We start from the raw sequence: 27,582 nt of genomic DNA on the forward strand, positions 1-27,582 counted from the left end.
GTAATTGCACCTTATTTAAATGATGGCAGATGAAAATATTTGACATTAAAGTAAGAAAGGGGTGGGGGAGACAGGATCCAAAACTGCCACTAATAGTTTTTAAAGAAAATTGCCAAAAAAGAAAAAAAACTGAATAATGATTATAGTTTTGTTTCCCAGCAGCCGCTTGAAGACATGAGATTTCAACTGACAGAATTCATGGCTGGGGAATGTTGGGAGTTGAAGTCCACACAGGGTGAGCCAACATAGGAACATAGAAGATTGATGGCAGAAAAAGACCTTGTGGTCCATCTAGTCTACCCTTATACTGTTTCCTGTATTTTATCTTAGGATGGATATATGTTTATCGCAGGCATGTTTAAATTCAGTTAATGTGGATTTACCAACCGCGTCTGCTGGAAGTTTGTTCCAAGCATCTACTACTCTTTCAGTAAAATATTTTCTCACGTTACTTCTAATCTTTCCCCCAACTAACCTCAGATTGTGTCCCCTTGTTCTTGTGTTCACTTTCCTATTAAAAACACTTCTCTCCTGAAACTTACTTAACCCTTTAGCATATTTAAATGTTTCGATCATGTCCCCCCTTTCCCTTCTGTCCTTCAGACTATACAGATTGCGTTCATTAAGTCTTTCCTGATACGTTTTATGCTTAAGACCTTCCACCATTTTTGTACCCTGTCTTTGGACTCGTTCAATTTTATCAATATCTTTTTGTAGGTGAGGTCTCCAGAACTGACCACAGTATTCCAAATGTGGTCTCACCTGCGCTCTATATAAGGGGATCACAATCTCCCTCTTCCTGCTTGTTATACCTCTAGCTATGCAGCCAAGCATTCTACTTGCTTTCCCTACCGCCTGACCACACTGTTCACCCATTGTGAGACTGTCAGAAATCACTACCCATAAATCCTTTTTGTTAACATTGAGAAACACTGACTCCTTTCATCGCGCTAAGCCTAAAGAGGGCAAGTCTGAGCAACTGAAACTACTGGATGCATTTCAGACAATGCGAATAATGAATCAAATGGTGGCTTCTCCCAGAGGTTGTGAGTGCTCCACCACTGGAGGCAGGCGGAGATTGCTGCTCCTGCCACTACAGGTGCTCAGCAGGTGCCACTCTGTGTCTCTGGTGGGCGTGCATTTGCATCCAAGGGAGATTCTGCTTCTCCACATGCGCAGGAAGTAAAGTCTTGCGAGGGAACATGGAAGAGAGATTTTGGCAATTGTTTTTCTTCCACACATGTGCAGAAGCAAAAAAAATGCCAAAATTACACACTCACGCATGTCCCCTCACAAGATTTTGCTTCCTGCGCATGTGCAGAAGCAAAATCTCACTCAGAGACATGAACGTCAGACTCACAAGGGAGATTTCGATGATTTTTTCTTCTGCGCATGCACAGAAGCAAAAAAAATTCACCAAAATCTCACATGCACAAGTCTTCCTGCGCATGTGCAGAAGCAAAATCTCACTTGGACACACACTCACACATGCTGGAGATGTGCAGCTGCACGCGCAGCTCAATTTTTTCCCACTTGAGCCGAGGTGGCACAGCAGGTAGAGTGCAGTACTGCAGGCCACTAAAGCTAACTGCTAGATCTGCAGGTCAATGGTTCAAATCTCATCACCGGCTCAAGGTTGACTCAGCCTTCCATCCTTCCAAGGTGGGTAAAATGGCTCAGTTTAAAAGTGCTATTGCTAACATGTTGTAAGCCTCCCCTGAGTCTAAGGAGAAGGGCAGCGTAAAAAATCGAATAAATAAATAAAATAAATAAATAAACTTGGTTATTCTCTTCTACTTCTTTCTTCAAGTGTTATTGGGGATGGAGTTTCAAGCAAGCAAAACAGAGACTGTTTTGACTGTAACTGATGGGAAAAGGAACAAGGCCACACTGTACTGTAAAACCTGTGGATCAAATGCATCAAACTAGGTGTCTTGGCTAAAGTTTTCTCACTCCCATTTAGTGATGGGCAAACTGAACCCACACAGTTCAGTATGCCAAACACGAACCCAGATTTTTTTGAAACTTTGTGCAAAGTTCAGGGTCACGTTCGTCATTCGGAGGTTTGATGTCACCGGCAGGTTGCTAAGGACGCCAAGGTGATCACTTCCTGGATTCCATGGAATCCAGGAAGTGATCACCTTGGCGTCTTAGCAACCTGCTGGTGACGTCAAGGCTCCGCCCCTGAAATTTCTTCATGGGAGGGAAATCCCCAGCTCCTTCAAAGGGAGGTCTTCACGTAAAAATAAACATTGTTATTTTTACATGAAAGGACACCGCAGCGGCGCTGCAAGCAAAGGGTGGTCCTTTCACCCTCCTCACCTTCTGTAAAAATTTAAAGACTTATTTATGCTGCCAGGCTTGGGGCCATTAGACCCTAGTCCATGGCCGACAAGTGTATTAATGTTACTGTGTGAATGGTAATGGATGATTTTAAATCTTATTAGAGTTTAAAAGTTTGTTAGTAATATTAATTGGATTTTTAGATATGTATATGGTATATTGTTTTTGACATGTTGTGAGCCACCCCGAGTCCTCAGAGAGGGGCTGCATACAAATCCAATAAATAAATAAATAAAAGATGTTCTCAACTTTATGCTTCTGTTGACCCACCTGGAAAGCATAGCCTTAAAAATCAAATATTGTCCAGATTTCTGAGTTTTTTATTACTATTATTTTGGACTGACGTCTAAGCATAATTAACAGATAACTGGCATGTTAATTACTAGCATTAGTTCTTAAAAATGAAGGTTACCTAAATGTATGTTGGAAATATGGGACAAATATGGAGACATGGACGCATTAATTTGCACTTTAATGTCCCAAAGGTGCTTTTTCAAGAGGCAACTGAACTTTGTTTGGTTTTCCATTGAAGATGTTTCGCTTCTCATCCAAAAAGCTTCTACGGTTCAACCACGATCTGGATGACTTGAGACTCTCCATAAACATTGCGCTGTCTTTTCTTAAAAATATTTAAAATATTAAAAATATTTCTTAACTTTTCAGAAGGTTAGACTTTTATTCATGTGTTCTTAGCACCACCTTCTGGCTACAAATAATTTAAAAATGACTTCACTTAGCATTTTTAAAACCAGAATTTCTGCAAAACACTGGATTGGCAAAAAATGTATTGCCCTTTGAAGAGTTTGGGTGTTTATGAAAACATGGTGATGATGATGATGATGATGAGGAGGAGGAGGAGGAGGAGGAGGAGCGGGAGGAAGAAGAAGATTTTGAAATTAAGTAACATTGAGATGGAAGCATTTTCATTATTTGGAATCTTGTTTCCTTGACAGATAAACAGGGAGGTGAATTTCCAAGTGATTTGGTCTTATTTTAGATAGATAGATAGATAGATAGATAGATAGATAGATAGATAGATAGATAGATAGATAGATAGATAGATAGATAGATAGATAGATAGATAGATAGATAGATAGATAGATAGATAGATAGATAGATAGATAGATAGATAGAAAGGGAGAGGGGGGCGAGACAGAGACAGACAGAGACAGAGATAGATAGAGAGAGAGAGACAGAGACAGAGAGAGACAGAGACAGAGAGACAGAGAGACAGAGAGAGACAGAGAGGGAGAGATAGAGACACACACAGAGAGAGAGACAGAGACAGAGACAGAGACAGAGATAGCGAGAAAGACAGAGAGAGAGAGAGACACAGAGAGAGAGAGAATATATTATATATATACTTTTCTAGATTTTCTCTTTCTTTTCTTCTTTTCTTTCCTCTTTCCCCTTTTTCATTTACTTGTGGTTATTTTTATATATGTATGTGTTCTATAAGAGGTTTCTGGTTTTCTTTTTGTTTATTTAAATCAACACTAGGCCACTCAGTGCAGCCCAGATGCTTTGGTCTATGTCTCCCATCATCCCTTGAGATTTATCATGCTTGACCTTATGAAGGTTGAAGTCCAAAACATTCTATTTAAAATTATATTGGCTAGGTTTTCAGTTATAAGCAAAATGCACAGTGCAAACCCAGTCAATTAGCTTGACAAACCATGGTTAGATACAACATATAGAATAGAATAGAATAGAATAGAATAGAATAGAATAGAATTTTATTGGCCACACAAGGAATTTGTCTTGGTGCATATGCTCTCAGTGTACATAAAATAAAAGATACATTTGTCAAGAATCATGTGGTGCAACACTTAATGATTGTCATAGGGGTCAAATAAGCAATGAAGAAACAATAAATATTAATAAAAATCTTAGGATACAAGCAACAAGTTACAGTCATACAGTCCTAAGTGGGAGGAAAAGGATGATAGCAATGATGAGAAAAACTAGTAGAATAGAAGTGCAGATTTAGTGGAAAGTCTGACAGTGTTGAGGGAATTATTTGTTTAGTAGAGTGATGGCGTTCGGGGGGGAAATGTTCTTGTGTCTAGTTGTCTTGGTGTGCAGTGCTCTGTAGCGACGTTTTGAGGGTAGGAGTTGAAACAGTTTGTGTCCAGGATGTGAGGGGTCAGTAAATATTTTCCCCGCCTTCTTTTTGACTTGTGCAGTATACAGGTCCTCAATGGAAGGCAGGTAGGTAGCAATAGTTTTTTCTGCAGTTCTGATTATCCTCTGAAGTCTGTGTCGATCCTGTTGGGTTGCAGCACCAAGCGAGACAGTTATAGAGGTGCAGATGACAGACTCAATGATTCCTCTGTAGAACTGTATCAGCAGCTCCTTGGGCAGTTTGAGCTTCCTGAGCTGGCGCAGAAAGAACATTCTTTGTTGTGCTTTTTTGATGATGTTTTTGATGTTAGGTGACCATTTTAGGTTTTGAGATATGATAGAACCTAGAAATCTGAAGGTCTCCACTGTTGATACTATGTTGTCTAGTATTGTGAGAGATGGAAGGGTTTCTCCTAAAGTCTACTACCATTTATACGGTTTTGAGTGTGTTCAGGTCTAGATTGTTCTGATCACACCACAAAGATAGTTGTTCAACTTCCCGTCTGTATGCGGATTCATCATTGTCTCGAATGAGTCCGATCACTGTTGTATCGTCTGCAAACTTCAGTAGTTTAACAAATGGATCATTTGAGATGCAGTCATTAGTGTATAGAGAGAAGAGAAGTGGTCAGAGTACACAGCCTTGGGGGGCACCTGTGCTAATTGTACATGTATCTGGTGTGATTTTTTCCTAGCTTCACCTGCTGCTTCCTGCCTGTTAGGAAGCCTGTGATCCACTTACAAGTGTGTTCAAGTACCACTAGCTGATTTAGTTTGGTTAAGAGAATGTCCGGTATGATGGTATTGAATGCTGAACTGAAGTCTACAAAGAGGACCCCAGGGTAGGTCATTGTAGATTCAAGATGTTGAAGGATGTAGTGTAGAGCCATATTGACAGCATCATCTGTTGATCTATTTGCTTGGTATGCAAATTGCAGGTGGTCTAACAGTGGATCTGTGATGGTTTTCAAGTGGGACATCACTAGCCTTTCAAAGGTTTTCATAACTACAGATGTTAGAGCAATTGGTCTGTAGTCATTCTTTTCCTTGATGGAGGGCTTCTTCGGCACTGGGATGATAGTCAAGCGTTTGAAGCAGGAAGGAACATAGCACAATTCTAGTGATTTGTTGAAGATTTGGGTGAAGATGGGGGCCAATTGGTCAGCACAGACTTTTAAGCAAGAAGGAGTTATCTTGTCCGGGCCTGGTGCTTTTCCAGGCTTCTGTCTGTGAAATAGATCTTTCACGTCCTTTTCTGTGATCCCTAGGGGTTGTAAACCGAACGGGATGGGTTCAGTTGTAGAAGATTTAGCTGTTGTTGGTGTGTCTGGGATGGAGGTTGTGCAGATAAGTGGTTGTGGTTTCTTTTCAAACCTGCAGTAGAACACAATCAGGTCATCTGCCAATTGCTGATCTCCTTCAGCTTGGGAAGGTGGTTTGCTGTAACCGGTGATGATATAAAACCAGTTGTAATCATTTGGCAAATCACAGTTAAAACTATAATATACTATAATTAGTGTTGGGCGAACCGAATCTGCACAATTCAGGTCCATACCAAATTTTGTGGTATTTGGCATGCCGGACCCGAACCCGATTTTTTAAAAAAATTCGTGCTTTAGTTCAGCATTCGTGCCGAACACCGCAAACAGCCACTGCCTGGGTGTCCTCTGCTGAGAAGAGGAGGAGGAGCCAGGCGCCGGTGGCAGCGGAGGAAGGCAAACACTGGGGAGCTGTCAGCCGGTAGGAGGCTGGGAGGGAGGCACAAAAGGAGCTGGGGAATCCCACAAAGAGATTGTGGGGGCAGAGCTTTGATGTCACGTACACCGGCAGGTTGCTAAGGACGCCAAAGTGATCACTTCCTGGATTCCATGGAATCCAGGAAGTGATCACTTTGGCGTCCTTAGCAACCTGCCGGTATAGGTGACATCAGAGCTCCGCCCCCAGAATCTCTTTGTGGGAGGGATTCCCCAGCTCCTTCAAAGGGAGGTCTTTTCATGTAAAAAATAATATTTTTATGAAAAAAGACGCCACAGCGGCGCCACAAGCAAAGAGAGGTCTTTTCACGTAAAAATAAAAGTTTTTATTTTCATGTGAAAGGACCTCCCTTTGCTTGCAGTGCCACTGAGGTGTCCTTTTTCGTAAAAATAAAAATAAATAAAAATTAAAAAATCCATTAAAATAAAAAATGATGGGATTCTGGGGGTAGAGCTTTGGTGCCATGAACCGTTCGAGTTTGGGTTCGGGTTCAAGTTCGGGTTCGGCCGAATTTTGCACAAAGTTCGTCCGAACTTGCCGAACCTGAACACCATTGGGTTCGCCCATCACTAACTATAATATACCCAAAGATATGCATTTATCATCTTACCTTACAATCTTCCACATGTCCTGAAAGAATTTATATTTATAGTTTTATCTGGTGAAGGATATTTTTTCTCTTTTCCTTTCCAAAGGCAATAAGAAAAATATAAAAGTAACTGAGTGAGGCTATTTTCATGAAGAAATTAAAATGAATAAAACCCAGTACCTTTGAGAAATTTGCAGGAAGATACAGGTAGTCCTCAAGTTATGAACATAAGGGAGCCTGCCCATCATGGTCATAAAGCAGGTCAGTCATGTGACCAACCCAATTTTATGAACTATTTTTTCCTAAGTCGTAAGTTGTACTCCTACTGTATGGCTAATATATCTTATGTATTATAAGAAGGTTAGCTTGGCTTTTTTGGAGCAATCTGGTGCATTTGCAGTTGCACCTCATCTCCAAAAGATGGCAGTGCTCCCTTTGAAATATTCCAATAATGCAGCAGCTACTCCTAAGAAATAAAGGGATAGAAGCATCAAATGGCTGTGAAAATTTCTCCCCCTTTTTCCAAGCATAGATGCTGAAAAAGAAACCAAAAGGGGTGCGGAGCAGGAAAATCCCTGGAAATTTCTCAGAAAAGTACTTCGGGAATTTTTTTTTAATCATAAATGATGTTAATTAGAGAGCCGGTTTGGTGTAGTGGTTAAGGCCATGATGGTGAACCTATGGCACGTATGCCACAGGTGGCATGCGGAGCCATATCTGAGGACACACGAGACTTTGTCACAAGTCAAAGTGTTGGTAATGACCTACAAAGCCCTAAATGGCATTGGACCACATTACTTACAGGACTGTCTTCTGCCACATAAATCCCTGCGGCCGGTTAGGTCCCACAGAGTCGGCCTTCTCCAGGTCCCATCAACCAACATCCTCAAATTCAATATAATAGCAACACAACCAACTAGACCCAACAACACCAAAATCTCAGATTTTAAAAAAAGCAGACTTCAATAAACTCAGAGAAAACTTGAGAGTGGTCCTTTGGACAACAGCCCTGAAAGGCAAAACCACGCAAGAGGCTTGGGAAATCTTAAAAACCACGATCACAAAAGCCCAAAACAATGCTATCCCGATGAAAAAGAAACACACACAATCCAAAAAGAAACCAGCTTGGCTACACAAAGACCTAACAAACAAACTGAATGAAAAAAGAGACAGATACAAAAAATGGAAAGTAGGGCACATAACCAAGGCAGATTACCAACAAACAGCCAGAATCTGCAAAGAAAAAAACAGGACAGCAAAAAAATGTACTAAGCCGAGCAACAAAAGTCTAAGACAATAAAAAAAGCTTCTTCCAACACATAAACACCTCCCCAAAAAATCAAGGAAGCAGTTGGTCCACTAAAAAGAGGAGATGGCACAGAAGTAGTGGACAATAAAGAGAAAGCAGAACTGCTCAACACTTTTTTCGCATCTGTTTTTACTCCCAAAGAAACAACAAAACAACGAGTTTGTATCACAGCTGCAGAAATCAAAACTGGAACAAAACACTACTTTAAAATAAAAATACAGTAAGAGACCACCTATTGGAACTGAATGAGTACAAATCACCAGGAGCAGATGGACTGTACCCCAGAGTCCTAAAGAAGCTAGCCAATGTCATCACTGAACCTCTGTACCACATCTTTCAAAAATCCTGGATCACAGGAGACCTACCAGATGATTGGAAACAAGCCGACGTGGTCCCTATTTACAAAAAAGGCAAAAAAATAGACCCAGGAAACTACCGACTGATCAGCCTAATGTCTATTCCCGGGAAAATATTGGAAAAGATAATCAAGAAACAGATCTCCCACCAACTTGAATCGAACAACCTAATAACCACCAGCCAACACAGATTCATCAGAAATGAATCATGCCAAACCAACCTCATTTCATTCTTCGACACTGTGACCAAATCAATTGACCAGAGAAACGCAGTGGACATAATATACCTAGACTTTAGCAAAGCATTCAACAAGGTGGACCACAACCTTCTACTATCCAAAGTAAAGAAGAGTGGGATCGACAGTAACACAACAAGATGGATTGAAAACTGGCTGACCAATCGCACCCAGTGAGTAGCCCTCAATGGGACTAAGTCCACATGGAAAGAGGTAGGCAGCGGGGTACCACAGGGATCAGTCCTAGGCCCAGTACTCTTCAACATATTTATCAACGACCTAGATGAGGGAATAGAGGGGGAATTAATTAAATTCACAGATGACACCAAGCTGGCTGGAGTGGCCAATACCCCAGAGGATAGGCTCAGGATACAGAAAGATCTAGACAGACTTGTACAGTGGGCCGAAATGAACAAAATGAAGTTCAATGTAGAGAAAAGTAAAACCGTGTACCTAGGCAAAAAAACCTCAAAACATACATACAAACTGGGTGAAACCATACTCACCATGAGTGACTGCGAAAAGGATTTTGGAGTCTTGGTGGATAACCAGCTAAACATGGGCCAGCAATGTGCAGCAGCGGCTAAAAAAAGCCAACACAATCCTAAGCTGCATGAACAGGGGGGATACACTCCAAGACCAGAGAGGTAATAATACCACTCTATAATGCCCTGTTCAGATTGCACCTGGAGTATTGCATCCAGTTCTGGTCACCACACTTCAAAAGATATATAGAGACTCTGGAAAGGGTGCAGAAAAGAGCAACTAAAATTATAAGGGGATTAGAGACCAGGCCATATGAGGAGAGGTTGCTGGAACGGGACAAGGATAGTCTAGTAAAAATAAGGGCTAGGGGGGAATTTGATAGCTGTATACAGGTACTTAAGGGGTTGCCATGGAGAGGAGGAACAATTGTTGGAAGCTGACCAAGGAGAGATTCAACCTGAGATAAGGAAGAACTTCCTGATGGTCAGAGCGATCAACCAGTGGAACGGCCTGCCAGCGGAGGTTGTGAACTCCCGAACTTCAAGAGAAGACTTGACTGCCATTTGGCTGGGGTGCTGTAGGATTTCCTGCTTAGGCAGGGGGTTGGACCTGATGACCTATAAGGTCCCTTTCAACTCTAATAATAAATAAATAAAACCAGACAATGTTGTTTGATGGGGCCTAGGGGAAGAGCCTTTTCTGTGGGGGGGGCGGCCCTCTGGAATCAACTCCCCCCCAGAGATTCAGACTACCCCCACCCTCTTCGCCTTCTGCAAGAGCCTTAAAACTCACCTATGTTGCCAGGCTTGAGGCAATTAGACCTTGCCCCTCTGACCAATAAATGTGATGCATGGTGTGATTGTATTGCAGGATGGTGCATTACATAGGGTTTTTAGTCATACATTTTAATATGTATTAGATTTGTTATGCTGTATATGCTTGTTTTACATTTATTCTGTGAGCCGCCCCAAGTCTTCGGAGAAGGGCGGCATACAAATCTAATAAATTGAATTGAATTGAATTCAGCTCCATGTGCATGCTAAGTTGGTTTTCGGCCTTGGCAAAGGCCGTTTCGCCCTCCAGATGCTTCAGGGAATTGCCCAATGGACAAGCTGGAAGTTTGGGGAAACACACTTCTGGTTCGCCATTGTGCTGCTTTTTGCACTCTGGAGGGTTCGGGGAAGCTTCCTAAAGCCCCAGAGTGCAAAAACCTCCAGTTTGCCCATTCAGACATTTTTAGCACACATCCCCCACACCCTTTATGACACACAAACCATAGAAACATTGAAGATTGATTGCGGAAAAAGACCTCATGATGCATCTAGTCGGCCCTTATACTATTCCCTCTATTTTATCTTAGGATGGATATATGTTTATTCCAGGCATGTTTAAATTCAGTTACTGTGGATTTACGAAACCACATCTGCTTGAGGTTTGTTCCAAGCATCTACTACTCTTTCAGTAAAATAATGTTTTCTCACGTTGCTTCTGATCGTTTCCCCAACTAACCTCAGATTGTGCCCCCTTGTTCTTGTATTCACTTTCCTATTCTCTCCTGAACCTTATTTAACCCTTTAATATATTTAAAGGTTTTGATCATGTCCCCCCTTTCCCTTCTGTCCTCCAGACTATACAGATTGAGTTCATTAAGTCTTTCCTGATAAGTGTTATGTTCCACCATTTTTGTAGCCCATCTTTGGACCCATTCCATTTTATCAATATCTTTCTGTAAAAAAAGGTTCGCCACCAGTGGGTTAAACTATCAGATCAGAAACTGGCAGTCTCACCTTAGCACAAAGCCACAAGATGGCCTTGGGCCAGCCACGCTCTCTCAGCCCTAGGAGGGAAGCAATGGCAAACCGCTACTGAGAAACCTTGCCAAGAAAACTTTAGCGATTTCTGGGAATTGGATACAATTGAATGGAAGAGAGAAGAAAGATTTAACAGCTAAATAAACAGCCTTCCAGATACATTGGTAGGATACCTTTCAACATTCTTGTTCAGCGGCCTATTGGCTGATGGAAGATTGTGGAAATTGGTGGTGCCAAAATCTGAAGAGATCCAGATCTCTGAAGGCCGGAACAGAGCTTCCATTTTGGCCCAAGTGCAGCCCAGCCTTGACCCACAGCATAGATTTTGATGTTGAGCGTTATTCTGACTTGCTCAATCATTCACTATCAAGGTTATGACACAACATCTTGATTTACAGCTGGGGTTACGATAAGGTATCAGTCTCTTTCTTCAGTTGGCTCTGAACTGCTATAAATGGGCATCCAGCTGCCATCCAGTCCATCCCTGGAGTATTTTTCTTCTATAAACATAACTTTATTCATGACTTGCAAGCTATCCAAGAGACGAAGGCTTCCAGGAACACCTCCAAGACTTCGATGATGTAAGAAACTTCCCTGAACAAAATCAGCATCTGAGGAAAATAGTTTGCTAAGGCTGAGGAAGATGTTGTTGAGGTCAGTTGCATTTGAAGGGAGCATGGTTCCAAGGTGTGGGCGCCCAAGCAGCATAAATGATTTGACACAATCCCCTGGATGTCCCTCCCTCCCAAGAAAATATCATTCAGCCCTGAGAAAAGTCAGTATTTATTTTCAGGGGGAAGCAAATGGCCAATCCCAGCTTAGATGGTAAGAAAAGTCCTTTGGGAAAGAATTGAGAGAATTTCTGTTTGAGAATGAATGGATGTTGGTGTGATAAAACATGAAAGTGAATTAGCCAGCCAGAGTTACCTTATGTGGGAGGTAGATGGTGTAAAATTGGGAGGGAGGGGAGGGGGTGAGGGGGGAAGGGAGAGGGAGAGAGATGAGAGCTAGACAGACAAATACAGTGTTCCCTGGTTTATCGCAGGGGTTACGTTCCAGGACCACCCACAATTAAAGGAAATCCGCAAAGTAGGATTTCCACTTTTAATCCCCCACGCATTGTCCCTCACTTCCCACAGCGGTCACCTCCTGCACCCAGAATACCTGCAGCCGCTCTCTTCCATGCCCGTCAGCCCCATCAAAGTCAGTGCCAAGTACGAGCTGCCTCCTTTTGCCTCCCTAGCTGGGCTCCCAACTCCTTGCCCGGCTGCTTCCCTGGGCCGCAGTGCTTCCGGAGCCCCATCTAGCTCTCCTTCCCCCCCCCTTAGTTCAGGGGTCTCTGCTCCCCACTGCTTTCAAGCCAAACTGATTTAGCTGGCTGGCTTGTTGATGGCAGGGACGGGGGACGGACAAAAGAAAGACAGATGCGTCAAGCTCTTTGGCGCCTTCGGGACCGCCTTCTGCCACACAAATTCCAGTGGCCAATTAGATCTCACAGAGTTGGCCTTCTCCGGGTCCTGTAGACTAAACAATGTCATTTGGCGGGACCCAGGGAAAGAGCCTTCTCTGTGGTGGCCCCAGCCCTCTGGAATCAATTTCCCCCGGAGATTCGAATTGCCCCTACTCTTCCCGCCTTCCGCAAGATGTTGAAGACCTATCTATGTCACCAGGCATTGGGGTAATAACTATCTTGTCCCCCAAGCACCACCTTTTTCTGACTGTAATATATGAGAATGGCGTGATTGTGTAGTAATGATTGTTTTTTTTAATATTTATGGGTTTTAAATTGCTTTTAACTTATATTGGATTTGTACTTTGTATATTGTATTGCTGTTGTTATGAGCCGCCCCGAATCTTGGGAGAGGGGCGACATACAAATCTAATAAAACTTAAACTTCTTCTCCAACTTTGAACTTTGTGCCGCAGTTTAATTCTGCTGCTCGACATGTCTTTCTTTTGTCCCTACCCACCCTCCCCTAGTATGCAGGTAGTCCTTGACTTACAACCAGTCACTGAATGACCATTGGGAAATACAATGGATCCCTCTGCAAAAGGTACTTATGACCCAAAGTTCAATCGCCAATACTCCCTTATTAAAAAGTAAAGGTAAAGGTTCCCCTTGCACATATGTGGTAGTTGTTCCCAACTCTAGGGGGCGATGCTCATCTCCATTTCAAAGCTGAAGAGCCAGTGTTCAAAGATGTCTATCTGGTCATGTGGCCGGCATGACTAAATGCCAAAGGCGCATGGATTGCTCTTACCTTCCCACCAAAGGTAGTCCCTATTTTTCTACATGCATTTTCCATGTGCTTTCAAACTACTAGGTTGGCAGAAGCTGGGACAAGTAACAGGAGCTCACCCTGTTAAGTGACACTAGGGATTTGAACTGCTGAACTGCTGACCTTTCGATCAACAAGCTCAGCCTCTTAGCCCCTGAGCCACCACGTCCCTATTTTTTTTTAAAATAGTCTTTATTAAATATAAACATAAAAAGACAAACAAGTACATAACAATAACACACAAAACTACTACAAAACTAACACTCACAAAAAAGGTAAATACAGTATTATACAAAAGTGTATCAGTATAAGTTTGAATACAATACATTTAACATAAACCTTTCTGTTGACTATCAGTTCCTACAGCCTTTTAGTGGCTTGCTATAAGTGTCCTAAATACTTATAGATATTCCTCGATTGTCTAACTATCAATTAATAAATTAAATGTGTTTCAATGTTATTTTCCATTTTATGCACCGGTAAGTTTTATATTGTCCTTAGTTGGTTCTTATCTTCGGTCTATTGTTACTTTATCAGCTATAGATAATTTCTACTTGCATTTTTTATGTGCTTTCGAACTGCTGAGTTGACAGAAGCTGGGACAAGTAACCGGAGCTCACTCTTTTACTGGTGCTAAGGATTTGAAGTGCTGAACTGCCGACCTTCTGAGAGTCCATTTTCAAACTTAAGAAGGCCACTTTTCTCCTTATTGGGCCATTTCTCCTATCAGGCGGCTGCTTCTGCATGCAGATTGTCAATGTTATAGATGATTTTATATTGATTTTTTTCTGCTTGGAATTCCTCACTCTCTTCCCCAAAGATTGCAGGGATTCCCTGCCCGAACACAAACACATTATACATCCAACACACACACACACATGCACACATTTTCCTGCTCCTGATTCCCACGCTTTGCAAGGTGCTAGTGAATTCTTCCCGTGCAGGATTTCCCTTCTATTGCTCTTGGCCTGCATTGCTGCGGCAACCGAGGCCCCAATTGTTATTTCAGTCTCTGCTGTTTTCCTCTACTTCCTTTTTCTTCAGCCAGGCTCCGGACAATTATTCTCCCACCGCCCCACAATCCTGCTGCTGCTATTACAACTTTTTAGGAAATCAAAAGCTTTCTCTGCTCTCCCTTCTGTGGCTATGTTCACCCAACATGCTGATCTGGGTTTTATCTTAACCAGTTTAGGGGGGAACTCTGCATGAGTTGCAAGCTACCCCAGTGGATTGGTTCACAAAAGACTGGGTTCACCAGACACCTACCTATAGATTCCATACGTTCCTAAACACTTACCTATAGAGGTCTTCAAACTTGGCAACTTTAAGACTTGTGGACTTCAACTCCCAGAATTCTGGGAAGTTCTGAAAATACCGGGAGTTAAAGTCCACAAGTCTTAAAGTTGCCAAGTTTGAGGATCCCTATCCTCAAACAAATTCTAAAGCAATATATTGTTGTTGTTGTTTTTAAACTCAGTACTTTTAAGATGGATGGATTTCAACTGGCTGGGGAATTCTGGGAGTTGAAATCCCCCCCTCTTAAAGGTGCCACGGTTGAAGAAACGTTAGAATGATATGCAAATTTACTTCTGCATCTTTAATGGACCTGCTTCCATGGGTTGTGTGAACACAACCTGTGCGAGGTGAGTTGCTGTGTTAAGTCCTTTCAGCCAGGAGGCAAGTGAAGTCATCTTTAGCTATTCCTTCTTTCCATATGTCCAATCAGCTGTGGGTGAAAAAAAAACCCCAGAATATTCAACAGCTGCTCTGCTAGTCCAAGCCCTTCCTCCTCCTCTTCCCTGACTCGTTTCCTCTAACTCCTCCCCTTCTGTTAACTCATCCAAGGGTTATTATAATAAACTTTCCCCTTCTTTGCTCTTCATAACAGTCTGCAAGTGCCCGGAATTCCAGCAGCATTTGTTATATTCCCATCCTGGATCTGAGCTCCTCTGCAGTTTCTCTTCAGGAACCCAGCTGATACCAAGAAAATTAGGAGACAAAAACTCCTAAATGAGGACTTTTAAGTCAGGAAAATCCCCTTGATTGTTGGTGAGTAAGACTATCTTCAAATTTTGTTAAATGTCCCTAAACTTGAAAGTCTTGGAGGCGGTGCTATGATTTAAGGAAATAATTGTAAATCTAATTTTCACCTTTGTTTGCTTCAAAGCTATTTCACCTTGGCACCACTGTCTTTGTTCCATTTTGAGATTTAAAGGTAAAGATTTGGGGTATTTTTTTAAAACTTGGCAACTTTAAGACTTGTGGACTTCAACTCCCAGTATTCTCAGAACCTCCCAGAATTCTGGGAGTTGAAGTCCACAAGTTTTAAAGTTGCCAAGTATGAAGACCTCTAGTTAAGGGAATCTATAGGTAGGTGTCTAAGAAGTTAGGGTGAACCCAATCTTATGGGAACCTAGTCCACTGGGGTAGCTAACAACTCAAGGCCTTATGCAGTGTTTCCCCCTAAACTGGTTAAGATAAAACTGGTTCAGCATGTTGGGTGAACATAGCCACAGAAGAGAGAACAGAGAAAGTTTTTCATTTCCTAAAGAGTCATCATAGCAGCAGCAGAATTGTGGGAATTGAAATCCACAAGTCTTAAAGTTGCCAAGTCTGGGGACCCCTGCTTTATAGCAAGCCTAGGTGTTTAATTTTCTCTAAATCAGAATCCCCTTCTCAAGCATCCTATACCATTTCAGACAAGTGGCTGTCCAGCCTTTTTTTTTAAGCCTCCCGTGATGGAAGCACTCACCACTTCTAAAGGCAAAACTGTCCCACTGATTAATTGTTCTCACTGTTAGAATATTTCTCTTTCATTTCAAATTGCTTCTCTCCTAGATTTCCATCCATTGCTTCTTGTTTTGTTTTCTGGTGCTTTGGAAAATAAGTTGACTCCCTCTTCTTTGTGACAGCCCTTCAGATACTGGATTATTGCTATCATGTCTCCCCCTAGTCCTTCTTTTCTCCAGGCTAGCCACAACCAGTAAAGGGCTACCAAATCTTTTACTACCACACTGTGGGCGTGGCTTATGCAGGATGCCCTGCATTTTCTTTCAACATCTTTCAGTGCAAATTGGGGGCTCTGGGGTGGAGCTCCATTTTTGCTACCCCACTGCATTCCAACTCCCCATCCAGCCCACCCCTGGCCACAACCCAATCCCCGCAATCATTTTTTCATATGTTTTAGTCTCCAAGCCTTTAATCATCTTAGTTGCCTTTCTCCGTACCTTTTTCTGGTCTCTATCTCAACAGACTCCATGCTCAGCTTGCTGGATCTTTAAAAGGAAGTTACTAGTCCTCATAGACTTATGAGAGAACAGCTGGTACTCATGCTCAGAGGAATTCTCTTAAGACCAAGCATGGAGTTCCTGATTTTTTTCCTAGCCCAAGTACAGCTAGGATCATCAAAACCCAACAAATTGATTCAGGATGCTAATACTTCCAACTGTCTTCTGCCTCCTGGTTGTACAGATGTGTTAGACAGCCAATGGCTATTTTATCACTTTTGTTAGGAAAAGCTTGTCTACAGGGAAGCCTTTTTTAAAAGCAGAGGAAAATTTTAAAAACAAAACAAAACCCCAGGATATAGTTTTTATTGTTTATTCCTATTTTTACCAAAGCAATTGGCACCCTCAGGCACTAACGCTTTGTAAGTCCTGGGCATTATTGAAAGACATAAATTACCAGATTTGGTTTTTTACTATCCCTTAGATTATCATGACTCTCTTCTTTTCTCGGTGGGAGATTTTAAAAGCTAATCCTTTCAATGCCAAATGAAGCAATGTTTGGGCAGTTGGAGATTTGAATCCTGCTTCTGTATTTTTTTATTATTATTATTTTTAAAAATGGGAGATATAGACAGGGCTGTAGCAAAGCAAGAAAACAAGGAACAGTAACAGTGAAATATAACAGAGTTGGAATAGACCACGGAGGTCTACTAGTCCAATCCCCAGCTTAGTCAGGAAACCCTACACTACTTCAGGCAAATGGTTATCCAACATCTTAAAACTGTTGGAGCATTCACAACTTCTGGAGGCAAACTGTTCCACTTTACTAATTGTTCTAACTGTCAATAAATTTCTCCTTAGCTCTAAGTTGCTCCTCTCCTTGTTTAGTTTCCATCCATTGCTTCTTGTTCTACCTTCGGGTGTTTTGGAGAATAGATTGACTCCCATTTCTTTGTGGCAGCCCCTGAGATATTGGAACACTGCCATCATGTCTTCCCTTACACTTTCTTTTCATCAAATCAGACATGCCCAATTCCAACCACTGTACTTTATAGGGAAGAACAAGCTATTTGGTTTGATGAACTGCTGCTGTTCAAATGTGTGTGTATACACACACATATACATACATATTTAAGTTAGGTAACATGCAACTTTATTTGAAAGGAGATTTTTACAATCACTGATTGCTTTAAAATCTTTGTTGTTGTTGTTGTTATTATTATTATTATTATTATTATTATTATTATTATTATTCCTGATCACGTACAGAGGCACATTCTTTTTTTTAACTCCAGAGTTAATGCTACTTCTAATTTCAGAAGGCCAGTTTTGTTTGACTGTTCTCGGCAAAAGTGACAGCCTTGCAGCACCTAAATGTTTCTCTTATTGTAAGCGAACTGTAAACGCAACCATTTCTGAAAAAAGAAAGATATTTATAGAACCCTTCCGGAAGATAGAGCAAAGGAACAGCTTTTGGTTTCCAGAATTTCCTTTGGAAATGTGAGCCATTTTGCAGTCTGTACTGTTTTCTTCAAAAGATGTAATTCTCCTATATCAAGTTGAAGCTGACAAAGTTAGAGGGTCGTGATAGAATTTGTACTCGGAGTGCCTGAGACCCATACATGGAATTTTGCCTTATTCTGTGTTTTCTTTTGGCACGGCTTTCAAAACTCAGCATTTATTGGATGCTCTGTGCCTAAAGATGATCCAGTAAAGGGGCACATTAAGTTATGGGGGTGAATTAGTACCCATTTGGAATTTTGGAAGCTGGTTCTGGATTCACAGTTGGACTTCTACAGCCAGGGCTGATGGATGGGGTTGTTCTCTAGTTACTCACCTGCTTTACTCACTTTGGAAGTTCCTGCAGAGTCTCTCTCTCTCTCTCTCTCTCTCTCTCTCTCTCTCTCTCTCTCTCTCTCTCTCTCTCTCTCTCTCTCTCTCCTCTCTCTCTCTCTCTCTCTCTCTCTCTCTCTCTCTCTCTCTCTCTCTCTCTCTCTCTCTCTCTCTCTCTCTCTCTCTCCTTCACAGATCTCAGCACTTTCTACTTTGATATTGGTGATGTCATGTAAAGTAACATTTTGATGGATGCTAGAGTCTCTCTCTCTCTCTCTCTCTCTCTCTCCCTCCCTCCCCTTCCTTCCCTCCCCCTCCCTCCCTAGGTGGCTCAGTGGCTAAGACATAGAGATTTTCAATCAGAAAGATCAGCAGATTCCTTCCAACTCTGATATTGTTATTTATCCCTCCCTCCCTCCCTCTCCCTCCTTTCCTCTCTCTCTCTCCCTCTCCCTCGCTCTCTCCATCTCTCTCTCCCCCCCCCCTTTCTCCTGCATATGTGTTCAATCAATTAAGGTGAACCGGGGTGGCGCAGCAACTTCAGGCTACTTCAGCTAACTGCTAGCTGTAGTTCAGCAGTTCAAATCTCACCACTGGCTCAAAGTTGACTCAGCCTTCCATCCTGCCGAGGTGGGTAAAATGAAGACCCAGATTGTTGGGGGTGATATGCTGATTCTGTAAACTGCTTAGGAAGGCTGTAAAAGCACCATGAAATGGTATATAAATCTAGGTGATATTGTTATTGCTAATGGGATTAGTAGACAAGAACCACACGACAGCAGTGGGGATCGGCGTAGAGGTGCCAAGCAACCTCAGCACCAGGTAAAAAGGAATTGTGAGAAGCTGGAGAAGGACCAGGTTTTAAAGGAGGCACTAGGAAGGATGTGAAAAGTTAAGGCTAAAGTGGTCCCAATGTCGGTAGGCTGTGACTCCTAAGCCGGGAATCCAACAGATACCAGGAATGACATCAGCACTAGATTCAGACATTCAGAAAAGTACAGTGCTAGGAACACCTGAGGTTCAGCTCAGGACCCTCAAACTGCCAGGCCCCCTACACAGATCATGCATAGGGCTGAGAAGGAAGTATGTGTGTCTGTGTACACAGACATATATACCATTGGTGGATTGTTGCCCATTTGGACCAGTTCGCCCGTACCGGAGGCGGGAATTTGCCCCCCGCTTGCTGAATCAGCACCAATGGCTGGCTGGCCACACCCCCAAACCAGACCTCCATTCGCCATTTCCTGAAAGCGACTTGGAAACAACTCTCTGCACATGCACATGATAGGGGTGTGCACACACAAAGCGCGCACTTCCGACACGATGTAGCAGTTCTTTTTCAATGTTGTACTCAACTTAGATTTTTAAAAAAACAAAAAAACAAAACCCTGGTTATGTAATATTGCCATCCTAAATTGTAATTCATATCGAGAGATCCTTGAGAATAGAAAAAGAAAAGTAAAAAATATTGTTGATTATTTAAAGAAGGCTGGTCATTTTTTAACATAAACAAACATCAATATATGGAAACAACTCAAGCACTAAGATATAGATTAACAGAGTTGGAAGGGACCTTATAGGTCAGAGGTCTTCAAACTTGGCAACTTTAAGACTTGTGGACTTCAACTCCTAGAATTCTGGGAGTTGAAGTCCACAAGTCTTAAAGTTGCCAGGTTTGGGAACCCCTGTTATAGGTCATCTAGTCCAACCTCTCACTGAAGCAGGAAACCCTACACCCGCTTCAGACAAATGGTTATCCAACATCTTTAAAACTTTCAGTGTTGGAGCATGCACAACTTCCGGAGGCAAGTTTTTCTACTGATCAATTTTCTGTCAGGAAATTTCTCCCTAGTTCTAAGTTACTTCTCTCCTTGTTTAATTTCCACCCATTACTTCTTTTTCAACTCTCAGGTGCTTTGGAGAATAGGTTGACTCCCTCTTCTTTATGGCAACCCCTGAGATATTGGAACACTGCTATGTCTCCCCTGGTCCTTCTTTTCATTAAATTAGACATGCCCAGTTCCTGCATTTGTTCATTGTATGTTTTAGTCTCCAGCCCACTAATCATCCTGGTTGCTCTTCTCTGCACTTTTTTCTGGACGCAGTACTCCAGATGTGGTCTTACTAAGGCTTTATAGAATAGAATTAGTACCTGCCTTCATGTTGATTGTATCTCTCTGTTAATGCAACTAAGGATTGTATTGGCTTTTTTGGCTGCTGCTGCACTCTGTTGGCTCATGTTTAGCTGGTTATCCACAAAGATTCCAAGATACCTGGCTTCACCCAGTTTATATATATATTCATATATATATACTGTACATTCATTTCCCCCCCCCCTTTGCCTTACCCTACCTAGTGTCTACTCTAGGCCCTATTTAACAAAATGGAATTCAATGTAGAGAAAAGTAAAGTCCTATATGTAGGTAAAAAACCCAAGTGGCTAATGGATTTGATGATTAGGAAGGGCAGAAAATGGGAAGACAATAAATTAATCTGTAAGCACTGGGGCGGGGGAGGGAGGATTGGAAGCCACTTTTTAATACATTTTTCTTTTCTTTTTTCTCTATGTACTCTCTTTTTTGTTCACTTGTTTTGTACCTTCCTTCATTCTTTTTCTTTTCTATAGCTTTATACTATACGTTTGTCTCATATTATTGTAACTCATATTTTAATTTTTTTAAAAGTCAATAAAAGGTCACCTTTAGAGGAGGCCAAGTGGAGCAAGGCTGGATCCAGCTGTCCTATCTGGTTATACTCCAACAATTGGTTGGCCGAAATCACAGGAGAATAAGAGGGTTCAGGCCTGACGCATCTAGTACCAGAACAGGGAAACACTTTCCTGTTGACAGACTGCTGTGAAGTGGTTTGCCTGAAGCTGTTTGCAGATGCTCCTGTTCAGAAATTAGGTCATGGCCAACCTAGTGAAGGGCCGCTCATCTTTGGCACTACTGATGCACCCTCTGAGGGCGTAATGGGTGTGTGCCATCTGGTGAGCGTGCGTGTGCCCATCGGCGCAAAATTTGGCTTCTGTGCATGTGCAGCAAGTGAATTCCCATGTGAGGATGGGCACAAGAGCAAGATTTTTAGCAATTTTTGCCAATATTTTTGCTTCTGCACCAAAATCGCCAATATCTCACTCGGGCGAGCATCCTCATACAAGAGTTCACTTGTTATGCATGCACAGAAGCCAAATCTGATGTGGGGGCATATGTGCGTGCATTGGGGACGCACAGATGTGTTTGCATCCTGGAATTTCCTACCAGAACTGTGCACTGGACTGGGTAACCAGAAACCCATTACTGAGCCAACCACTGTAGTCAGTGGTGGGATCCAATTTTTTTAATGCCGGTTCTTTGGGTGTGGCTTGGTGGACCTGACCAGGGAAGGATACTGCAAAATCCCCATTCCCTTTCTACTCCAGGGGAAGGATACTGCAAAATCCCCATTCCCAGCCCATTCCAGGGGAAGGATACTGCAAAATTCCTATTCCCTCCCCACTGCAGGGGAAGGATACTGAAAAATCCCCATTCCCTTCCCACTCCAGGGGAAGGATACCACAAAATCACCACCACCACCCACTCCAGGGGAAGGATACCACACTCCAGGGGAAGGGTACTGCAAAATCCCCATCCCCCCACTCCAGGGGAAGGATACTGCAAAATCCCCATTCCCTCCCCCACTGCAGGGGAAGGATACTTCAAAATCCCAATTTCCTTGTGATCAGCTGGGAGGCAGAGAATAGATGGGGCAGGGCCAGACAGAGGTGATATTTACCAGTTCTCCAGAACTACTCAAAATGTTTGCTATTGGTTCACCAGAACTGCTCAGACCTTGCTGAATCCCACTCTGACTGTAGTGTTGTTAAAGGACTTCTCCTGAGTGCTTCTGCTTGACTTGGAACATAAAATATTAGGGTTGGAATCAGGGGTGGGCTACTGCCCGGATTGGTGGGGGGACACACAATGGGGTAGCAAAAATGGAACTCTACCCCAGAGCACCCAATTTGCACTGAAAGATGTTGAAGGAAAATGCGAGGCTTCCTGCATAAGCCAGGCCCACAGTGTGGTAGTAAAAAGTTTGGTAGTCCTTCACTGGTTGGAATGGATCTTGAAGTTCTTCTAGTACAATGTGCCTTCCGTCCCCTGTCCAATTGTCTCTCCTATATTTTATATATCTTTTCTCCCATCCATATATCCTTTCTGTACTCTTCGTTGATGTATTCTATTCTCATATCTCTTCTTCTATCCCTTCCCTGATATTTACTACTACTGTACACGTTTTTATTCTCCTTAACTTTCAATTTGTATTGGACAAAATAAATAAATAAATAAAATAAATAAAAACTCCATGTCCAAGCATTCCTGACAAACGATTATCCCGTCTCTTCTTGAAACTCTTCAGTGATGGAGCACCCACAATTTCTACAGTCAAGTCATTCTACTGGTTAATTGGACTCACTGTCAAGACATTTCTCCTTAGTTCCTGGTTGGACCTCTCTTTTAATGATCTTCCACCCGTTGCTTCTTGTCCTGCACTCAGATATTTTATAGAATAGGTGAACCTCCCTTCCTTCTCTGTGACAATCCCTTATGTACCTCTGTTGTTGTTTTTTTAAAAAACAATATCCTTTCTATCATTCCCATCTACATATTTAGTTTTCTGCACGACTGTTGAGAAAAGCATTTCTTCTTTTAAGCCCAATAGAGTTAAGAGTTTATGACAAGTATGCATGTGTTGTGTTTTTAAAATACGGTAGGGAAGTCATTCAAATCATTTTTGACCTAAACACAGATGCACAAAAACACTCTTCTGTGTCATCACTTTCCCTGTTGCTAGGTAAACTATCAGTATAGTTTTAAACTCTAACCGCATCCTCAAATTATGTTCACCTATATTCTGTGTTCCCACAACACCTCAATTTAAATTAATTGCAAGTGTATGCATCTGTACAGTATTTGTATAGGATACTAGTCTTAACCACAGTTATTGTATTTTCCAGAGTATAAAACACCCCCTTAGTTTTGGGGGAGGAAAATAGGGTGGGGGTAAGGAATCTACCTACCAAATATTTATCTAGCTTGCATCTTTAGTCTGGTAAGCTTTAGCGTATTATTTTATCCCCTGGTTTGGTTTTTTTTTAAAAATCATCTTTGCAAGGAGTAGCAATGAAAACAACCCTGCAAAGACTTAGGGCTAGAAAAAAAAACTTCTTCAGAGAAGGTATGAATGAAAACAAGCCTGCAAGCTGGGAAGATCCTTAGCACCTGATTAGGGCTGGGGGACAAGCTTAAAAAAAAAAGCTTCCTTTGGAGTATGTCACACCCAAATTTTCAGCCTCTTTTTTGGGGGGGAGGTGTGTTATATTCTGAAAAATAGGGTATTTTTTGTGGCTTTGCAGTTTACTAGTGTAATTTAGATTAGGGTTTCCTCAATAACTAAATTAAGAATAGTGTGCAAACACCACAATTTGGATGGACTGAGGATATTGTATGGGCCCATCTCTGTTGGGAAGGGAATGGGTTTTCACAGCAATTGGCTGGAGTGAATTATGTCCTAATTCAATAGCCTTGTCTTCCTTTGGAGATCTTGAAGGCCTCCTAGGAGCCAGTGTAATACTCAATTCAGGATGTTTGCTCACCTAGATCTTAAATGGTGGTGGGAACCTCTTATGAAATGATGATAGATCCCTTGTTAATTCCTTCTCTACTTCTTTACTGTCCTCAGCACAGGATGGGCGACTGGGGCTTCCTGGAGAAGTTACTGGACCAGGTGCAGGAGCATTCAACAGTCTTCGGCAAGATCTGGTTGACGGTCCTGTTCATCTTCCGAATCTTGATCCTGGGTCTAGCTGGGGAGTCCGTTTGGGGGGATGAGCAGTCCGATTTTGTGTGCAATACCAAGCAACCTGGCTGCACCAACGTTTGCTATGACAATGCCTTCCCTATTTCCCACATCCGTTACTGGGTGCTGCAATTCCTCTTTGTCAGCACCCCAACTTTGGTCTATCTGGGCCATATCATCTACCTCTCCCGACAAGAGGAGAAACTAAAGGAACGGGAGAGCGAACTCCGGGCATTGCAAGACAAAGATTACAAGGCGGCAGCGATGTTGATGGCAGTGGAGAAGAAGATGGCCAAGATCTGCGTGGCTGAAGATGGCCGAATTAAAATCCGTGGGCCTCTGATGTGGACCTATGTCGTCAGCGTGATCTTCAAGACCATCTTTGAGGCAGGCTTTCTGCTTGGACAGTGGTACCTGTATGGCTTTGTCATGCATGCAAACTATGTGTGCCAAGGTTCTCCATGCCCACACCACGTGGACTGTTTTATGTCCCGTCCCACCGAAAAAACCATCTTCATCATTTTCATGCTGGTAATGGGCTTGATTTCCCTTGTCCTCAACATTCTGGAGCTTCTCCATCTCTTTTGCAAGCACCTGGTCAAAAGGGTTAAGGACAGTGACTGCTGCTCCCCATCTTCTGCTCCGCCTCTACCCTTCGATGCCAACAGCATTGGTAAAATGCCAACGGGGCCTTACCCGCCAGATAAACCCTATTTCTACCTCCCCATGTCAGACAGGCATGCTCCACCCTACCTGGGATACAACAAGCTCTCCAGTGAGCAGAACTGGGCCAACTACAACACAGAAGAAACCCTGGCCTTGCAAAACCAGATTGGTCCTCCTGATCTCTTTGCAACGGGCGCTTCAGAAATCCATCTCGCTCCAGAAAAACAGTCCAGCCGCCCAAGTAGCAGTGCTTCTAAAAAACAGTACGTCTAGCAAAAACAGCCATTTGAGGTGTTAGGTTCCATGGAGGTTTCCTTGAGAGTAAGCAGGTTTCTCTCAAAGGGTCTCTTCACATGGAAGCCTCCAATATGATTCCTTACCATGGAAGAAAGAGGCTGGGCCTCAGGATTCTTCCCAGGGGGCTTCCCAAGTTTTTGCCACAGTATTCTACTGCCCAGGGGAAAGCCAGGACTTGAAGATGGGCGCAAAGTGAACTTGTGGATCCAACAAAGGTGTAAAAAGATACACGGAACAAACTCATAGAAGCTATTGAAGTGGCTATTTAATGGGCATTTTAAGATGGAGTGCTAAATGTTGATTCCTGGGGAAAAAAACAAGTGGTTGGGTCCGTACTTTGGAGAGTCTTGTGATTCACAGCTGGAAAAACAGACACTGGATCACAAACAGAGAGGAGGGTAGGCAGAAGAGAAACCAGCTTGGACTATCCAAACTGGGTTTCAAATTTGGGAAGTAAGTGCAAGAATAAGCGGAAGGAGGAACTTCTTTGGTAGGTCACCTTTTTTTAGGAACGGACATGTGAATTTAGGTGAGGAAAGTCATTTGTCAAGCAGATTTGTTTTCATGTTGCAGTTGTCCAACTTCTGATTACTTATTAAACATTGCGGCTCATCTGCCGTTTGCATATTGTTCCAAGTAGGCATTAGGGAGAATAATTGCTGTTGCTGATGCTATCTTATTAAATATGATTCCTGTTTAAGTATAAAGCTGATATGACTTAGGTCCTCTAAGTCAGTGTTTCCCAACCTTGGCAACTTGAAGATATCTGGACTTCAACTCCCAGAATTCCCCAGCCAGCATTCGCTGGCTGGGGAATTCTGGGAGTTGAAGTCCAAATATCTTCAAGTTGCCATGGTTGGGAAACACTGCTCTAAGTTACTTAATAAATGTCTTCCATCTAACAGAGTAGAAAAGCACCGTTTTCAATCACACCGTATTTGAAACTCCCAATTTCTGTGTCCACTGACACTGGGTGAACCTTTGGTCTGCACTTTTCCCCTTTCAACGGGGAACCTGGAGAATTTGAATCAAAACTGTTCACAGCATAAATTAACTCCCGTTTCTCAGTCTCCTTGGTTATGTCATTCCATCTCTCATCCCATTGGGACCCTTTTTTGGAGATTGACCTTCCACAAGCTAAATGCCCTTCGACCCTGTTGGGACTACAGGTCCCCAGGTTTCTAGCCACGCTGGAATTTGGGATGTTGGGCAGTGAGACCCTGGCACATCTGGAAGATACCAAATTATGAAAGGCTGCAGCAGGCACACATTTATCTTGGTTTTAAATGGACCAGAACTTCATTCTGATGGTTCTGTGAAGCCACATTCCTTTGTAGACAAAAAAAGACCATTGTGTTATCTGAACTTTACTCAGTATAAATTGTCCACTGACAATACTCTCTAAATATTGAAAGCTATCCAGCATAGCTGCTCACCCATCCTTCTCATTGCAATCATTATTTGTGCAGAGTTCTGCCAAACAGAGATTATGTTTGAGGTCAATATTGTGTTATATTGTGTATCCTTGTGAATGGTTGCAGTGGTCCATCTCTCTCCTGCCTATTTGTATCTTCTTTTTTTAATTGTCTCTTTTAATTCTTTCACATCACAGAGCAGTAAGCACAAGCTGGATCTTTTTGTGTGAAACCACAATCTTTCCTGTAATGGGAAAGTAATGTGAATTCTTTAAAAAATAAAATAAAATGCTCCTGTGTCAACCTTTTTGAAAAAGATCCTGCCTCTCTCTGGATTAAATCAAAGGAGGGTTTGTATTTGGAACTGCAAAAATCCAGGCTCTGGAAACTGCAGATGAAAAGCTTGTGATGGTTAAAAAAACATATATAGGATCGCTCTCCAGCTTCAATCAAGAGCAAAGTGTGATAGGGAGAGATAGGAGGGCAAGGAGCTCTCCCCCCCCCCCATCTCTACTGAACTGTTTCTGATAACTAAACTGTGAAAAGGATATTGTTGGTTGTAGAGAACCCACCTGTTTGCCTTTGATGGAGATGTCTCAGATCAATGTGGCTGTTAAGAATCTGGCTTTACAAACACCATAACCAACGTTCACACTTGCAAGATGAGGGGGTCTATGGATATGCACTCTGTGTTTCTGTCTTGTGTGTTTTTTCTCTCTCTAATAAAATATATATTTTAATATAAATAAAATGAACAATTGGCAAGACTGTCCTGTGGATCAATAGTACATCATGCAGCCTGTATAGAATTGTCCTGATGAATGCTTCCTTTCCAAGATTCAAATGATTAAATATTGAAGACTTAACTAAGTCTCTTATAATGAGCGTTCTTGTATTTGCAGGGTTCCAGAGATAGAGAACAGAACATATTATTTGAATATTATTATATATGAGTCCAGTGGAGAAGGGCAACCTATAAATTTGATTAAATAAATACATTTGATTAAATAAGTAT

General features: G+C 42.2%; 1 protein-coding gene across 3 annotated transcripts; it reads left to right on the forward strand.

Annotated features, from left to right (window-relative positions):
• Window positions 1–218: 218 nt before the first annotated feature.
• On the forward strand, window positions 219–27,332 carry GJA4 (gap junction protein alpha 4). Of its 3 annotated transcripts, none has more exons than XM_070763890.1 (3): window positions 219–235; window positions 15,177–15,337; window positions 24,073–27,332. In XM_070763890.1, the coding sequence occupies exon 3, from the start codon at window positions 24,079–24,081 to the stop codon at window positions 25,126–25,128; it is 1,050 nt and encodes a 349-aa protein (XP_070619991.1). In that variant the 5' UTR covers window positions 219–235; window positions 15,177–15,337; window positions 24,073–24,078; the 3' UTR covers window positions 25,129–27,332. The 3 variants fall into 3 exon arrangements, with proteins under 3 accessions (XP_070619991.1, XP_070619992.1, XP_070619990.1); XM_070763891.1 differs by lacking the exon at window positions 219–235 and adding an exon at window positions 14,913–14,931; XM_070763889.1 differs by lacking the exon at window positions 219–235 and having other exon boundaries at window positions 15,069–15,337.
• The last annotated feature ends 250 nt before the right edge of the window (window positions 27,333–27,582 follow it).

Source organism: Erythrolamprus reginae, chromosome 11 (assembly GCF_031021105.1).
Source record: "Erythrolamprus reginae isolate rEryReg1 chromosome 11, rEryReg1.hap1, whole genome shotgun sequence".
NCBI classification, from domain to species: Eukaryota; Metazoa; Chordata; class Lepidosauria; order Squamata; family Dipsadidae; genus Erythrolamprus; species Erythrolamprus reginae.